General features: G+C 35.2%; 1 protein-coding gene across 1 annotated transcript in view; it reads left to right on the top strand.

Moving 5' to 3' along the window:
* Window positions 1-19,280, top strand: part of EML5 (EMAP like 5) — an 89,263-nt gene that overhangs the window by 22,425 nt on the left and 47,558 nt on the right. The window contains 11 exon segments of the mRNA XM_032224662.1: window positions 1,515-1,716; window positions 2,872-3,009; window positions 3,988-4,244; window positions 9,320-9,532; window positions 10,941-11,108; window positions 12,495-12,601; window positions 14,053-14,171; window positions 15,717-15,903; window positions 17,091-17,196; window positions 18,393-18,486; window positions 18,891-18,991. Of these exon segments, the coding sequence (XP_032080553.1) occupies window positions 1,515-1,716; window positions 2,872-3,009; window positions 3,988-4,244; window positions 9,320-9,532; window positions 10,941-11,108; window positions 12,495-12,601; window positions 14,053-14,171; window positions 15,717-15,903; window positions 17,091-17,196; window positions 18,393-18,486; window positions 18,891-18,991 (1,692 nt within the window).

Genomic DNA, 19,280 nt, shown 5'->3' with positions numbered 1-19,280 from the left:
TAGTTATAGTTCTGCTCATATATTCAGTCTCCCTCCTCTTATCCTCCCCCTCTGATGTTCTTTAAAATTATTATACCGCAATACTGCTGTTACTGAGTCATAACAAAACATGCTTACTAATGCTTTTAATCACTGAGAAACTGGAGGTATGATAATTGGAATATGAAGAAAATCATGAAGGGAACATTATATTTGATGGATTATGACTTTGGTACAATTAAGCTAATTACATAAGGTAAATCCTCAATAGGATTCTCATTAGAAATCTGCCAAAATATTTCTACTTGGTTTAGCCTTTTGACAGAAGGCTGTGATAATGTACACAATTGTAATGACATTTGGGTTTAAACAGATATCAAATATGCTTTGATATCTTTTTATCATTTAACAAGCTATTGGGGTAAAAATAAATTAATGTAAGTTTGCTCAATCATTTTAAGCATATCTCACAAGTATTTTTTTTTAAAAATTCTCCTGTAGGACAAACCATTTAGTAATCCAAGCTGACTAGAGCCAAGGTGGCGCAGTGGTTAAATGCAGCACTGCAGGCTACTGCTAGATCAGCAGGTTAGCGGTTCAAATCTCACCGGCTCAGGGTTGACTCAGCCTTCCATCCTTCCGAGGTGGGTAAAATGAGGACCCAGATTGTTGGGGGCAATATGCTGACTCTCTGTAAACCGCTTAGAGAGGCCTGAAAGGCCTATGAAGCGGTATATAAGTCTACTGCTATTGCTATTGCTATTGACTAGCAGTCTACATTCTTTAGCTCAACTTAGACTTCCTGCTTCATATCTATTGATTCTCTATTTTGTTGTATCTTTAATTTCCTCTCTCAGTTTTCTTCTGTTGACTATTGGAACATTTTGCAGACAGATTTTAGAGTCTAAATTAGAGCCTTGAAATGGGAATATCTGGATCAATCACTTTGGACATATTGTTAAATGAGCAAATTTATTCTCCAAACATGTAGGAGTTTAGCTAAAATAGGGCTTCTTAGGTTGCACACATACAGTATGTATTATTCTTAGGAATTATTTCTGTTGAACTTTGTAGGGGTTGAGTGACCTCTAACTTGTTCATACAATATATACATAACATCTTACAGAGAAAGGTAGATATTGGTGTTAAAAAATTGGTGTTTAAAGAAAATTATTTAAAAAATAATTTGGAAGAAGTGGTAGGACCCTGCACAAGCACAAGAATTTGGGGAGAGGGGGGAAATCCCATTAACTTTACTGAGCACAGTCTTTAAAGTAGCAACATCGTTTCTTCAGGTGTATTGCAAAATGATCAAAGGCAAACTGCTTGGATGAAAAGCAAGTTTTGAGACACATGCACAGCTGTAATATATTTGTGCATGCAATATTTACTATAGATAAAACCTCTCTTTGGGGTTAATCATTATGTGTAATTTAATTAGTTTTCTGCTATCTTGAATAGCAATTTTGCAGATCTACTAGCAATTACATTGAGTATGAAATCTATGCTTGAACAATTGTTTTACTTTTTCCTAGGTCTATCAGTGAGGAGTGTTTGTTGGCGAGGAGATCACATCCTAGTTGGAACACAAGACAGTGAAATTTTTGAAATTGTGGTGCATGAACGCAATAAGCCTTTTCTTATTATGCAAGGACACTGTGAAGGAGAGCTTTGGGCCCTGGCAGTTCATCCTACAAAACCATTAGCCGTAACTGGGAGTGATGATCGATCAGTTAGGTTAGCTCCATGCATTTCTAAAAAGATACAAGATTCTATAAAGTGTCATTTGAATTCTAAAGTACAAACTAATTATATAAATCATTATACATTATACAAATTTATTATACAAATTTATTATACAGTAAAATTATTCCTTTATTGTAAAATCAGCTTTTGATGCCATAATGTGACTATCATGATTAAATCTTTTGGAACTTAATGCTCATAAAATTAGATGAAATTTATGTAAATGGTCCTATATTATACATGTTCAACAGTCTGAATCAGATAAAGACGTGTGACATATTTCTTCCTTTTCTTTTCAATGGCTCATGCAGATTCATTCCTTATCAGGTTAATTCTTTGCATGAATTGTACCTAGTTGTGCATTACTTGTAAATGTATTATGCATCTGGTTGACTAGTAAGTGGAATAATTAGATAATTGGTACCCGACATGGCAGATAGATTTTCAATATGTGGTAATAATAGCATACCTTTTAATATAATTTTATTGCTTTTAAATAATAACAGAAAAGGAAAAAAGGGGAAAAAACAAAAGAAACAAAATATAGACACATATACGATCAACAAAAATATATAACAGGTGCTTTAAAATTAGCAAAAAAAAACCCAAACAAGCTCACCGCAACAGAAAATAATAGCATGACAACAAAGAGTTGCAAGGACTAATGTTTTTAGAGTGGTAATAATAGTATACCTAATTTGAACTAAGTAGAAATTGACCTGCAGTCAGACAAAGCAATTAGATAATAACCATAAAGCCAGAGAAATATGCACTAGAGCAGGGGTCCCCAAACCCGAGGTCTGGGCTGCAGCCCATTCAGAACCAGGCTGCAAAAGTGGGCAAGTCACTCGCGCACATGCGCAAAGCTACATTTGTTAAAGCAACACACTTGTGAAACCATCCCCTCTCCCACCCCCCTCACTGCCATCACCACCACTACCTAAGCTGGTCTGCCAAGCCGGAAAGGTTAGGCATCACTGCAATTCAGTACTCAAATATATTTTGACATGATGAAAATAAACTCTCAATATCAGTCTGATTTAGAAGACCAAGAAGAAAAATTATCTGCTTGTAAAGGGAAAATCAGTTCTGTTTTCTGCTGCAAAGGCAATAATATATTGTTTGCATGAAATACATTTCTTATAGAATATGGAGCCTTATAGATCATGCACTAATTGCACGGTGCAACATGGAAGAACCCATTCGTTGTGCAGCTGTTAGCACTGATGGAATTCATCTTGCTCTTGGAATGAAAGATGGTTCTTTTACAGTACTTCGTGTTAGGTAAGTAATACCTTTGGAGCTTTTAACGTAAAATGAACTTTGCTTTCTCCAATGAATAGTAATTTTCTTAACCCCTACTGGCTAGTTGCATGACATAAGTAGTACATCCATTTTTTTTCCATTTGTACTCATTTTTAATGCAATTGCTTAAAATCCCTATACTGTATGTGCCACTGTGGAATGTAGAATGTATATTTTTTTTGCAGAAAGTTGGTTTCTGTAGCCTTGATAGTAAGCATTTTATTTTAGTTTTTCTGCAAGATCATCACTTTTATGCTTTAATCTGATTGTTTCATTTACTTTATTTTTAAGCTATTCAGTAGTCAAAGATGTTAGGTTTATAGTAAGCATGTGTGCATGCTGTACATGTTCACACATGTGAAGAAATAATCCAGTTCAACAAAAGATATACAACAAAATCAAATAAAATGCAAGATGAAAACATTATACAAACTAGGCAGCAGCAAGATAAATAATTACTATCTTAGGACAATATAAATTAATATACCATTCATATATATATATAATGACTAAAATACTATTAAATACCAGTCAAACTTTTGTGGAGACGGCATTTCAAAAAAACTCAGATCAGTAAGTAAAGTTGTTTAGAATTCATGGCAAGCTTTTCTATTTTTCTACTTGGGTGAAAGACTGCTGTACTGGATCATGCACAACCTTTTAATCCAACTTTCTTTGTGATACAAAGGCCAACTAGAAGTGCAAGGAAGCTCACAAAAGTAGATTGAAAGGTGATATAACACTTTTCATTGTCACTTCATGAAAGCTAATAATTAAGGCATCTTGCCTATGATTTAGGAAATAACAAAAAAATATAAAAAATATCCCAGAAGTCAATTGCAAGCTATTTCCATATTATTTCAGTACGTAGATATATTCATGAGGTGACAGAGATTCAACAGAGATTAATCATTTTAAATGTAGCTTAATCAATATAATCTATTTTCTGTGTTACAGAGATATGACAGAAGTTGTTCACATTAAGGATAGGAAGGAAGCTATTCATGAATTAAAATATTCACCAGATGGAAATTTCCTTGCAGTTGGCTCCAATGACAGCTCTGTTGACATTTATGGTGTTATTCAACGATATAAAAAGGTTGGAGAATGTGTTGGATCCTCAAGTTTTATAACCCATATGGACTGGTCTTTAGACAGTAAATATTTGCAAACCAATGATGGTAGTGGAAAACGTCTTTTTTATAGGATGCCTGGTGAGATATTTTACTACTGTTATATAATCCAAGAGAAAAATAAGTGAATTGTGTGTTTGGCTGCCTAATATGCCATATTCCTAGTGGAATATTCATAGGGACTGTAATGACTATTCCTCTAATAACTCTCATCAAGCTTAACCCTATTTGAGAATAACAAGTATAAAAGCATAAATCACTCCGTTTGTTGGCTAATTATGATTCGTAACAGAATAGCTGTGTTCAAAAAACATGCTAAACTCAAATAGGCTGGAGATAGTATACATTTTGGAATACCTTAGGCTACAATATTGTATAAATATTTCTTGGGAGTAAGCTATAGTGACACATACTTCCAATTCAATTAATATTAAGCCTACAGAGTGTTAGTTGTTCTTTCTTCCTGTTTAACAATGTTTTTAATATTCCCACAATCTTTAACAAATGTGCTATTTACTATTGTTTCTTTCAGTACTCTCTTATAAAGAAAAAGACTGTTAGGAATATAATCTAATGGTTGAGTTGGCAATATATAAACATGTAACAATGTTGTACCTGTTTCTTTAAATCATACTGTAAAATGTGATTGATTGCTGTTTTCTTCAATTGGCCATAAGAGGGAGCCAGAATGACTGTTAGCTCTCTGTTCGTTATATGCTGGGCTGATCTGATCTGAATGTTTTGGAAGCTGGCTGTTAGAAAGTGCCGTGTGCTATTGTAAGTTTTGCAACTGCTAGCAAACTTTGAGTACTGAACTGATTATATGTTACTGGACTATGTTATTTGGATTATCCCTTAACTGAAAGACATTGATGACTGACTGTCTTATCTGTGTATGACTTGGACTCTTTGATGGATTCTGATACCTCTATTTTCCACGAAAGTAAAAGCCTATTTAAACTGCAGTGTCTCTGTATGCAGGTTTGTGTGTTCTCCAACACAACTCTCACAACACTTCTCTGAAGGTACTCACTCTCACAACGGGGAGCTTACCTAACACTGGTTATGGGCCCAGAGTGTACCAGACGTAGCTAAAGGAGAGTTGGTGTTGATACGCAATACCGCATACAGACAGCTGTTTATTTAGTGATTGTACTATCTTGGAGAAGATGCCGAGTGACCCATCAACAAGCCTATCGATAATAACCCAGTTGGATGGAACAAACTATATTTCCTGGTCTATGAAATGCTGTCTACTCCTGCATAGGGAAGGTTCATAGGATGCTGTACAGAATCCACCGAACATAACTGCTTGGAATCCAGATAACGATGATGATGCCAAGAAGATAGCAGATTTTCAGCAATGCAACAAACGGTCATTGTGTATTATTGGTCTAACACTGAATGACCAATAATTAGTTCATATTCGTAGAAAAAATTCTGCTGCAAGATGTTGGGAGAATTTGAAGAGGATTTATGTACGTGATACTGTAGGTGCACATATACATCTTACACGTAAACTGTTTAGGGCACGTCTTCTGAAAGGTGGAGATATGTTAGCTCATTTAACCTTTATGAAAGGGGTTTTTCAGAAGCTACATAAAAAAAGAACTATTTTTTTCTGAGCTACATCAAGTTTATATCATAGTCTCCTCACTGGATGAGAGTTGTGATGTTTTTGTATCTTCTCTTGAAGTCCTAACCCGAAATGAACTAACATTGACTGACATTACTGCACGACTGTTGGAAGAGTCAAGAAGAAGGATGGAGAGGAAACAACTGAGAGAGAAACCACCACAACATGAGGAATCACCTTCTACTGCCTATACTGTTAGAAAATGTTTTTCTTGTGGGGCTAAGGGACATATAGCTAGTAAAAAGGCAAAACAACAGAATGCCGGAAGAGCTAAGAAAAATGCTAATGTCAACTTAGCTATGTCTACTTTGTCTATGTCTAGCAATGCACCAGTAAACCATGATTTTGTGGGTTGTTGATAGTGGCAGAAGGAGTAAAACTAAAACCATGTGGAAAATATTTAAACTGCAATGTTTGCAATCAGGAGAAAAACAAAGTTAATCCAGCAAACAGACTGAATGGTTTTAAAACAAAGGAACCTCTGGAGGTTGTTTTTGCTGATATAAAAGGACTTAAGAAACCCAGTTTGGGAGGTGCCTGTTATGTTTTGAGTATCATGGAGCATTATTCCCGATACGGTTTCTGTTACTTAATGAAAAACAAAACAGAAATGTTTCAGAATTTCTTTAATTGGCTGAGGTTTGCGGAAAGAAAGATGAAAGCTAAGGTTATTACTGTAGTTACTGATGATGGGACGGAGTTTACCAACTATAAATTCCAAACAATGTTAAAAACAGCTGGAATCGAGCACAAACATTCTGCTCCTTATAGGCCACAACATAACTCGTTGGTAGAACAAAGGGGGCAAACATTACAGGCCATGGCTCGAACTATGATAGCTGATTCAGGTTTGCTGGAAACACTGTGGGGTGAAGCTATGATGTGTAGTAACCATGTTTTAAATAATGTGGTGAATACAACAATCGGTGAATTGCCATTCACTAGGTGGCATGGAAGAGTTACCTACATACATTTGGAGCCCCAGCATGGGTGCATATACCATCACAAGTGAGACTGAAAGGGCAACATAGAGCTCGACAGATATTTTTTGTAGGATATGAGGCTAACTATAGATCATTTAGGTTTTGGGAGAAGGGCACAGCTAAGATTTACTGTAGCGCTAGTGCTATGTTTATAGAACACGTGGGGTGGAATAAATTAGAAACAAATGATAATGTAATTATCGACACCCAAGTAGTGCCTAATGATGAAGTAGGAAAACCAATAATTAAAGAAATTAAGGAAGAAGTATATGACGAACCAGAAGAACAAGAGCAGGTTATACAGGAGAGTCCACTGGTGAGTCCTGAAATACCTAGACATTCAACTCGTGTAACTAGACCACCTGACAGGTATCAGGCGTCTATAGCATGTCAGGCAAATAAGGTTCCTGCTAATTACCAAGAATTAACTCTATTTCCAACTGAGGAACAGAAAGCTTGGAAAGATGCAATGGAGAAGGAATTAAAATCATTGCAATGGTTAGAGGTGTATGAAAACGTAAAGTTACCACCAGGTAAACATGCCATTGGTTGTAAATGAATTTTCAAATTTAAAAATAGTGTAGATAGGACTGTAACCCATAAAGCCAAGTTAGTTGCACAAGGGTTTGCTCAGTCAGCCAATGATTATGATGAGGTATTTGCGCCTAGTTTAAAGGCTACAACGTTACATGCAGCATTAGTGTGGGCAGCTAAGAATGAATATATAGTTAATTATTTAGATGTAGAGAGAGCATATCTTCATGCACTGTTGCAACATACTATATATTTACAGAAGCCTGCGGGATTTAAAACTGATAGTAAAACTGATTGCTGGAGATTGAAAAAGAGTCTGTATGGCTTGAAGCAATCAGGATATGAATGGAATCAATGTATAGTTAGAGAGTTAACTAAGATAGATTTTAAAGCTGGCATGGCTGATCCATGTTTGTTCAAGAAAGAAAGTAATGGTGTGTTGCTATTGTTCACTGATGACCTAGCATTAATCACTAAAACTGAGCAAGAAGCTATGAGGATTATAACACTGTTAAGGACGAAGTTCAGTATAAAATATCTCGATGAGATTAGGCAATATCTTGGTTTACAAATAGATAAAACTAGGGGAGGATACAAAATCTCACAAACCGAGAAGATTAACCAGCTACTCAGAATTTTTAGGATGGAACTGTGTAGATCAGCTAAAACTCCAATGGGCCAGGAATTTAGCCGTGATGATGTAAAAAGCCCTGCGTTTGATAAAGGTATTTATCAATCATTGATTGGTAGCTTATCATATCTGAGTAATTGGTCATGGCCCAACATAACATATAGTGTAAATCAATTAGCCAGGTTTAATGCTAAACCTACAGAAAGTATTTGGCAAGCTGCTAAGAGGATATTAAGATATCTTAAGCAAATGATGCATTATGCATTGTATTTAGAACCTAAGAATGATCTGAGTTTAACTGCATATGCTGATGCAAGTTTTGCTACAGATGTGTCTACACTGAAATCAACATCAGGGTTTGTTGTATTCCTGGGAAAGGCACTAATTGGATGGCGGTCTATTAGACAAAAACATTTAAGTCTATCAACTATGGAGGCTGAGTTCTCATGTTTGTCATTATTATGTACGGATTTGATTTGTTATAAACAACTTCTCCTGGATATGGGAATTGACATACAAGAGCCTATTGTGTTTATGAAGACAATCAAGCAGCAATTCAGATGGCATCCAATCTTGCTGTAAAAACTAGGTCAAAAAACACTGATATAAGATATCTGAATGTAAAGCAAAGTGTGAATAGTAAATTAGCTTCACTGAAATATTGTATGTCTGAAGATAACATCGCAGATCATTTTACTAAGGCCCAAGGTAATATAAAGCATAAACGTTGCGAGGAATACTGATTAAGATTGTAAGATTTATATATTGTATATGTTAGGAATATAATCTAACCGTTGGGTTGGCAATATATAAATCATGTAACAATGTTGTACCTGTTTCTTTAAATCATACTGTAAAATGTGATTGGTTGCTGTTTTCCTCAATCGGCCATAAGAGGGAGCCAGAATGACTGTTAGCTCTCTGTTCGTTATATGCTGGGCTGATTTGATCTGAGTGTTTTGGAAGGTGGCTGTTAGAAAGTGCCTTGTGCTATTGTAAGTTTTGCAGATGCTAGCAAACTTTGAGTACTGAATTGATTATATGTTACTGGACTATGTTATTTGGATTATCCCTTAACTGAAAGACATATTGATGACTGACTGTCTTATCCGTGTATGACTTGGACTCTTTGATGGATTCTGATACCTCTATTTTCCACGAAAGTAAAAGCCTATTTAAACTGCAGTGTCTCTATATGCTGGTTTGTGTGCTTCTCTGAATGTACTTGCTCTCTCAACGGGGAGCTTACCTAAAACTTCATTAAGATTCTTCATGGGAAATACAACAATTCTAAAATTCAGAATTTACTTAAAGTAATTATTTTTTTTTATAATTGACGAACATCATTAAGTAGGTATCTTTTTCTGTCTAGGTGGAAAAGAAGTGATGAACAAAGAAGAATTAAAGGGCATCCAGTGGGCTTCATGGACTTCAGTTTCAGGCCTTGAAGTTAATGGAATATGGCCTAAATATTCAGAGATCAATGATATCAATTCTGTTGATGCAAATTTCGTTGGTCAGGTTCTTGTTACAGCTGATGATTATGGAACAGTAAAACTCTTTCGGTATCCATGTATAAGAAAAGGTAACATTTTTTGTAAAGTACTTTTAATGGAAATAAGTTTTATAAGGTAGTAAACCAAAGTAATGTCTTTTCAAGAGATCAGTTCTAATTAAAAGAAATATGTGCTGGTGGGAAGGAGGCAGATAAGGCATTGTCACGTGTGTCAGCTGAAACACACACATACATAAAAGATACAGGTTTCACAACATGTTAGATCAGGGTGATACTCCAAAACATTGGATCCAATTGGAGCTTAAAATATAAGGCCCTTATAAGGCCCTTGTAAGGCTCAGAGAAGGTTAGATGCAGCACAGACTCAATCAACCGAATGTAACCTTTGTGATTCATTTACTAAGGAATTTAATTGTTAAAATAGCCACATATGGATTGGACATATGCAAATCTCTCTGATAATAGGTTGTATCATTTTTAGACTTCAGTATTTCTTGGGATTCTATATTATTTTCAGTATTTATTTATTTAATTGTCCCCCACCCCAACTCCAGTGGACCATATTAAGACTATACATGCTTAAAATGGAAGAAAGAAAAAGAGACTGATTGTTAAGATTTTTTATTCAATTTTTTCCAAATTTTTTGAATTTTTTTTATTCAAATAGTCAATACGCTAAAAGCCAATTCAAAAGTAGTAATTCTGTTATAGGTCACGTAACATTAATAAAACTTTATGAAGAGGGAAAAATACGACCTTGATGCAGAGACTAGCAATTCTTGTCACACAGTGATGAGCTTTCAGAGTGGCCAGAGTTTCATTTGCTAGTCTCAATTGTGATTGCTAAGTGAAAACTGCTGTAACTGTGTTTTGTGGTCTTAAATATCTGGATTATTGCAATGCGCTGTACATGGAGATGCCTTTGAAAAGTATTCACAAGCTTCAACATGTTGGATATTCGACACATTAGAATCACTACTGTGTGAGCTGCATTGGTTGCCAGTGTATTTCCAGGTGCAATTCATGGTGCTGTTATTGCCTTTAAAGCTCTTCATAGCTTGGCATGAGATTACCTGAGACAATATCTTTTCCCAGTTGTTTCTACCCATCTCATTCAATCAAGCAGGTGGGCATGTTACAATCCCATCAATCCAAAAATGTTGGCTGTTGGGTACTAGGAGATATGTCTTCTCAGCATAGACCTGACTTCTGGAACATTCTCTGTTTGTTTGTTTGTTTGTTTGTTTGTTTGATTGATTGATTGATTGCTATAGCTGCCCAGCTCAGCAAATTACTCTGGGCAGCTCACAATTAAAAAATATATTACAATCTCCCTTCAGAGATCAGGAAGAACCTGATCCTGTTGGTCTTTTGTAAGACCATGAAGACCTAGTCTGTTAAGAACCCTATTTGAGAAACACTGCATTAGATGTGTGAACTATACTTCAAAATGTAATGAACCTATGTTTTTTATTAGGGGCAAAGTTTAAGAAATACTTTGGTCATTCAGCACACGTGACAAATGTCAGGTGGTCACATGATTATCAATGGGTTATTTCTATTGGTGGAGCAGACCACTCTGTTTTCCAGTGGAAATTTATTCCTGAAAGAAAGTTGAAAGATGCTCTTCACATAGCCCCGCAAGGTGAGTGAATATATACAAATTAATATGATTTCAACAATAATATATAATATTGCTAGTAATGATTTTGACATGAATTTCTCTTTAGATGGGAAATATTTCAGCTATTATTCATATTTTTGAGAGGTTTTCCCCCTACGTTTTGTTCTTTGCTATTTTCCCTATTTGTGTAACATTGGTATTTATTTATCTAGACATATTTTCTCCCTCTTCTATAGTTGGCTAATAACAAAATATTTTAAAAGTCATATTAAATGCCAGGAACAGATTACAAAAATGAGTCTAGTTCTAAAATATTCCAGAATAGTATGGAACAATGATTGAAAATGTATCTCATATGTAAATATATAGACTTCTGGTTTTTAAGTCCAGTGAATTGGATTTGATCAAGATTTATTAAAATCTTAGAATCGTCTGCAAGTGTTCTGGACTGTAATTTGCTCTTTCTTTTGATTTCCCACCAGATTAGATGATTCTTATTCCTGTTTTGGTTCTTGTTTTCTATCTTTAACCTTGGCTATGTAGTGACACTTACAATGAATTTAAACATTATACTTTGAAAGACACTTTAATTGGCCTTTGTTATAAAACACAGGAGCAGTCCATTTTCATCTATTCAGTACAAGAAATTGCAATCATATTAATAGTCTAAAATGAGAAAAAGTAATAATCTAATGGGAATCTATTGATCAAATGGATTTGTTTAACTACAATAAGAAGAAGTGCCAGGATTGCCATCATTAAGCAATTCAACCATGTTGAATTTTGCAATCTCACCATTTACTGATAGGAATTCTGGTCCCATTTGCTGTTGTATCTTAGGGGCTTTTGTAATTATTCCAGCTGGGTTGCAACTTACTTCTAATACTGATGGAAAAATTTGGTGACTTAACCATGATCAATAGTATTGCCGAGTATGTATAGATATTGATAATCGTCAAGGGTGAGCGCTCCTTCTATAATGAGAGTGGTAGTAAAAGTGAAATTTAGATCTGAGGGTTATGTATTATTTATAACATTTAAACTTCCTCCCTCCTGCATGTTTACAAGTAGACATAAATTTACTACAGAATAATAAGAGGGGGTATGTATGTTATCCTTTGAAGAAATCCTGTGAGAAATTCTCCACCCTGGGGAACAGTACAGTATCCCGGAATACTGTCTATCGTCTTCTGTCTTTTTGAGTTAATAGTTATAGCCATGTACTGTAACTGCTTGTTTCCCATCCTTTCAGGTTTCTGTTATCTTACCCTTTTTTCTCATGGGAACATTATGTTCATAACTTGAAGGCCCTCCATAGAATTTGCTTCTGTGAGAATATGTATAGTTCTTGACTTGAATTTGCTTTTACTATTTCAGTATTTTCTCTACATTTTATTTGTATTATAGAAAGCATGATTGACTCCAATAGTGAAGAATCAGATTCTGATCAATCTGATGTTCCAGAGCTGGACTCTGAAATTGAGCAAGAGACTCAGATCACTTATCGACGACAGGTATTATCCTATACATTAAGGAATGATCTAGAAACACCCTAGATTGATTCTGCTTGTCCTAATAATCCTGGATGTGTCTAAAATATTAATACCACAAATAAGCTTGAGCTACTTTTCTGCCAATCAATTGTCTGCCTGTTGATTCTGTATAGTCTGAGGAGGGAGGGGATGGAATATGGAAAATAAGTTGATTTTAGAGATGTTGGACACTAGACTTTCTTACTATCTGCCATATGTTAATAACCAAATGCCACCCAGCATGAGACATACCAAGCAAGATTCTTCAAATGAAAAAGGAAAAAGTGCCCAATGTAAACTATAGAAGGTATAAGAAGGAATAGCATTATCATGTTGGCAGAGTTTAATCAACTGCTTTAAATGGTTTTGTTCTAGTATGCAATAAAAGTCCTAGCCGTGTCACATTGAGTGCCTATGGAGCTTCTTCCAAATTCAAGACAATTAAATATAGATCCCTGAAATTATGTCCCCTGAAGTACTGTATCACTGGATAAACTTTTTGCTATCATCACAAATGGGATTTTTAAAAATGGAGAAATGCATTTGCTACATACAGCGGCTAAGACGTTGAGCCTGTCGATCAGAAAGGTCTGCAGTTTGGCAGTTTGTATCCCTAGTGCCATGTAACGGAGTGAGCTCCCGTTACTTGTCCCAGCTTCTGCAATCTAGCACGTAAAAATGCAAGTAGAAAAAATAGGAACCAACACTAACAGTGTTACACGCGCCTTTGGCATTTAGTCACACTGGCCACATGACCACGGAGACGTCATTGGACAGTGCTGGCTCTTCGGCTTTGAAACAGAGATGAGCACCACCCCCTAGAACAACTAGCACATATGTGCGAGGGGAACCTTTACATACAGCTAGGTCATTCTATGAATGTATCCCATTTATTGACTTTTAAAAGTAATTTCAGCTCTTGCCCCAAATGTCTAATATTAACATTTCTTTATTTTTTATTCTAACTTTGTTATTTTTATAAATAATAACTCAGGCCATGGACATGTATAATGTTCCTTCTTCCTATTTTTCCCATAACCTTATGAGATGGGTTGGCATGATAGGGTGATTGCCCCAAAGTCACCCAGTTGGTTTTCATGCCTAAGATGGAACTTATTGACTTTCCACTAAGTCAATATCTTCATTTTCAATTCTTGAGCAGATAGTTGTGGTTTTACCTCCTATTATATTTAATATTAACCTCAGGATTTTTTTATGCGTTTGACTTTCATTACTGGGGCTTGCAAAGCATTTGCCTATTCAGCTTTCACGGTAATTACTTATAAATTTTATTCTAATAATTTATTTAATTGAAATAGCTTTTTAACCATGTTGCAACTATGTCCAATATATGATGTTCATATAGAAAACTTCTACTCCTTGTGATTTGTTCTTTAAATATGCACAATGACAGAAAATCTTTGTATTCTAAGGTTTACAAAGAAGATCTACCTCAGCTTAAAGAGCAATGCAAAGAAAAAAGAAAAACTGCAGCTTCAAAAAGAAGAGAGAGGGCTCCCATCAATAGTATAAGATTGCATTTTGTTCACGGGTGTGTAAATCTTTTCTTTTTCCTTTTCCTTTTTCTACTTTTTTTCTTTTCTTTCCTAAAAGGAAATAATACATATTATGTATTTATCAAGATGTACTGTGTTTGCATGTTTCTTCTACAAGACGATAGTTTTTCTGTTTTAATTTTATGAGTTATTGTTTAAAACAGGTCAAGATAGTGAGTGTTGCCCTAATAGGTGATAGAAAGTAGGTCTAAGTTGAAAGCAGGAACTTAGATAACCTTTTTAATCAGGGCAAACAGTTCAAAGGGAAATTACTGATATAACTTAGTTTGATTTGTCATTCTGTGAGACATACCCAATTTGGTATGTAGGAGTAGGGGCGCAATGACTCAGCGGTTAATGATGCTGAGCTTGTCAGCTGAAGAGCTGACAGCCCTACCTGAGCTCTGCACCACGGAGTGAACTTCCTTTACTTGCCTTAGCTCCTGCATATCTAGCAGTTTGAAAGCATGCAAATCTGAGTAGATTAATAGGCACCACTTCAGGGGGAAGGTAACAGCATTCTATGCTCCTTTGGCAGGCTACATACCACAGAAATGGTCTTTGAACAATGCTCCAAAAAAACAGCACCAGATTGATACAGAAATCTTTAGCTTTTTGTATATAGGAGTGTGCTTTCACCCACTTTATTACATGGTGAATGGGATAAGCCAGGAGAATTTAGTAATAAAACAGAAAGAAATATGGTTAAGAATAAATAGTACATAAATGAAAGATAAATCATTATGGACTGCATAGAAAAAAATGGAGTGTTATGAAAAAAGAAAGAACAGTTTGAGGGGAAGAGGAAAACTGGGAAAGCCGTGTTTAGATCAAGGATGGGCTTCAAAATTTTTAGCAAGGGGTTCTCTGCCTGGTTGCTGGGTGGGCGTGGCCATGGTGGCCCTGGCCTAGTTGGCCTCCTGCACCATAGCTGGGGAGGTATTTTTTTCCTCCCCAGGCTGTGGAGGCTTTCCTCAAGCCTCTGGGAGGGCAAAAATGGCCTCCACAGGCTCTGGACGCCCAAAATGGGCCCATTTCCGGCCTTCCCGAACTTCCAGTAGACCTGTTTTTTACCCTCTCTGAGCCTCCACACACGCCCTGTACTTAACCTGATCCAAAACGGGCCACATGGGGACTCCGGGGAGGGGTGGGCAGGGCCAGTCAGGAGTGGGATTTGTGGTTTCTCCGAACTGCACAGAATCTTAGCTAAAGATTCTCCTGAACCCCTGTGAACCCCCCAGCAGCCCACCCTTGGTTTGGATGAAGTTGATGAGATCTTCAAAAAGAGAGAGAGGAGAAGTTTAGAGAGCAAAAGACAAGGTATGAAACTAGTGAAAGCAAACATAGAAATAGAGTTATGGTGAATAATATTGGCACAAACTAAGTTTAGTTAGATATCCTTTTCTTCTTTTTTCTGCTTCTGATTATTTTTTCCTGCATTTAAATACAATGTGGCTTATGTTGAAGAGGAATAGCACGATCCATGCATATATTTATTACATTAAGATGCATGTTACTTTAATTTCATGTTGTTTTATTAGTTACAGAGGCTATGACTGTCGGAGTAATTTATTTTACACTCAGACTGGGGAAATTGTGTACCACGTTGCAGCAGTGGGCATAGTATACAATCGGCAGCAAAACACACAGCGCTTTTATTTGGGTCATGATGATGATATCCTATGCCTTGCTATTCATCCTCTAAAGGACTATGTCGCCACAGGCCAGGTAGGATGTATGGAAGAACTAGAGATCTAGAATTGTTATTTCAGTCCAGTCAATCTATAAAGGGTATTTAATATTCCTGTCAATATTCTTCTGCTGTAGAAAATGTGTTTGCGCTTGTTATGCTACATGAGAAAAAATAATAACATGACTCTCTTGGATGATTCTTGGGCTGTATAAGAATAGGAGTGTCTGGAAATCAGAAGCATATTTTTCCTGCAAAGGGAAATGTTCAGTGTATGTGTGAGAGCTTTTCCACTGCATGCTTTACATTGAGAAATACTGAAGCAGCTAGATACACAGAACTTCATAAAATACATGGATGGACCTGTGCTTGATTAGAACCAGTGGGTTGAATCCATTGCATAGATGATAGTGGTTGGATCAAAGGATGTAAAAGATGACATCTACAGGACATGTAGATCCTTATGTAAATGATGAAGTTTATATAATGGCATCATATGTCAAGATGTTCTTATATAACAATGCCATTTGCATTATTATGTACAGAAAGTGTCATAATTGTAATATTATCTTGTCTTGGATCAAATGGAATAATTTCTGTTTTCTAAACAATTGTTCAAAATTGTTAATCTAGTGATTGTTTTAAGTAAAATAATGTACCTTACAAAGTTTATTTTCAAAATTGTACAACAATAATTTATAATGACAGACAGAATCATCCCAGGAAAAAACAGTGCTGTGTTTGCTAAGCTCACATTTACAGTACTTACTTATTTGCACAATTTATCTATTGCCTTATTCCAAAATAGACTTTAGAGCAGGGGTGTCAAACTGGCGGCCCACAGGCCGGATGCGTCACACATAGGTCATGCCTACCCCAGCTCTATGAAGGGGAAAAACGTCACGAAACATCATGTGACGGCAACATGACACTGCGAGTTTGATACCCGTGCTCTAGAGAATGTAGAGGTATTGACAAATTAAACACATTATAAATAAAAATAATAATCATAAGCATATAGAATGCAAGAATTAATGTCAGAGTTATGGATCTATATTAACCAGACTTAAAAGGCCTTCTTGAGCAGCCAGGTTTTGCAAGTTTTCTGAAGGACATAGAAATAGGAGTAAAATACGAATGGCTGACATGGTTAGGAATTGGGTATAATTTTAAAAAACTAGTAAATTTAGTATAGTAAGTTTATGTGTTCAATCTCTTATATAAGGTTGGCCGGGATTGCTCAACCCATGTTTGGGATACAGAAACAATCAAACCACTGTCGGTATTAAAGGGCTATCACCAGTTTGGTGTTTGTGCTGTTGATTTTTCAGGTATGTATGGTTATCCCATTTTTGTGAAAGTGTAGACTGCATAAATATGATTTATTTTGTTAATAGTAAGGGCAGATGTGTATTTGTTGGTGTGTGAAGGAGAGATATTATTAGAATGTTGTCTTTTATATCTCTCTGGACATTGGTATTGGATTCTGTTCAGCAACGATATAATGAAATTAACTCACTGCCTATTCTTATGAGGCCTGTCTCTTCCTAAAATGTGGGTGTTTGATGGCCAAAGGAACAGAATCTTCAATCATTAAGTGGAGATAACTAATTGAGGCAGATGTATATAATAGCATTGGTCTTAAATTGGTTAAATGTTGAAAATAAGTTAATGACCATAATAGTTGATGAATGATCCAATGCCAATGAAAAAACATTGAAATATAACAAAAGCATCATTTCTGTCATATATTTCACCATTGTTGAATTTTTTTAAAAAAAAATTAATTAGTTTGAAAAAGTATATCTTTTAAAAACAAGCATGTGATTGAATTAGAGAAACATTAGATTAATAAACTAATGATTTTTAAAGTAAGCATCACAGATCTCGCTTTCAAATGTTGGCAACAGAAGTGCCAGCCTTTAAATTTCATCAGTTATTATGGGAGGCATTCTTCAAAATGTTTACGTATATGAAGAGATATAAGTGTCATTAAATATTCATTTGTTAGGTGCAGCACAAAAATATATGGCATTATAATATGTTTTGAAATGTGATTTTTGTTTTTGCTACTCAATATTTATCTATTTTTATTGAGTTTAAGTTGCATTTTTGTACATTGCAATTATATTAGCCATCCTTGACACATAGTACTATTGGAATGTCTAAGCGGTTCAGGAAATTAGGTAAATAAGCTAGATTTGCCTGAGAAATACAGTATATGCATTTTAATAGCAGACTATGATTATTATTAAGTTACTGAAAGTATACAGAGGTACTGGAAAATCTGGAAAACCAAGCAGCCCATATGCAAATGACACTGACCTTTTAGGCCTTGAAATGATGGAGAATGATTGAAAAAATATAAAAGTGCATATTTAGAATCAAATAGCAATGAGGACAGTTACTGCTGATATACAAATATGTGACAATGAGAGTTTAGATATTCAAAATGCCCCCCATATTAATTGCCATAATTTGTAAATATTGCTGTTTATAAAACAATGCTTTATACTTTGTTTTACAGCTGATGGAAAACGTTTAGCTTCAGTTGGAATAGATGACAATCACACTGTTATTCTTTGGGATTGGAGAAAAGGAGATAAGCTTTCAGCAGTAAGGTAAAAAGGTCACCCAGTTGTTTTACTCTAATAATGTGTTATGATTATATTGAAATCATAGTAAGAAGCAGGACATTTGTAGTCTTGTTTGTATTGATACCTAATGTGCAATGGACTGTCAAATTTCTTATTATGAATGTGGATGAATTGTACAAACTATATCCAATCTGCTTTACAGGCCTTACATATACTATACATTAGGTCTACTTGTAAAATGGAGAATGTCCAATTCTAAGTTTGAAAGATAAATAGACAATTCATCTACTAATTTTAAAACAAAATTTGGAATGTTTATATTGCTATTTCAATATAAGTAATTGTTGAAGTTGTTTTTGTCAAAGCTTTATTGTATGGAGAAAATATTTTCCCACATGAAAGTGAAAACATTTTTAAATTTCTTTTAGGGGGAGTAAAGACAAGATCTTTGTTGTTAAAATTAACCCCTTTATGCCCGATAAACTAATTACAGCTGGAATTAAACACATAAAATTCTGGCGAAGAGCAGGTAAGGCAATATTTTTAAAATTACTTTGAGTAATTATCAAGTTACTTCAATCATATTTTATTTTTCCCTTTTATATGATACTGTAGTTTACTGGGATATGAAAGTAAATGAAGCTAAACCCAATAGTAAGTTGTTACTTTAGTTTTTTAACATAATTTGCTTTTGAGAAACTGTGAGGATAACAGATGACCCTTTGATGATATTTATAGACTCGTGTGTGTGTGTGTGTGTGTGTGTGTGTGTGTGAAAGAAAAAATGAAAGTCATTGTGTTTTACCTTTAAAAACTTT

This window comes from Thamnophis elegans, chromosome 1, assembly GCF_009769535.1.
Source record: "Thamnophis elegans isolate rThaEle1 chromosome 1, rThaEle1.pri, whole genome shotgun sequence".
NCBI classification, from domain to species: Eukaryota; Metazoa; Chordata; class Lepidosauria; order Squamata; family Colubridae; genus Thamnophis; species Thamnophis elegans.
The sequence above is the reverse complement of the archived record's forward strand: the minus strand, read 5'-3'. Positions and strand labels throughout refer to the sequence as shown.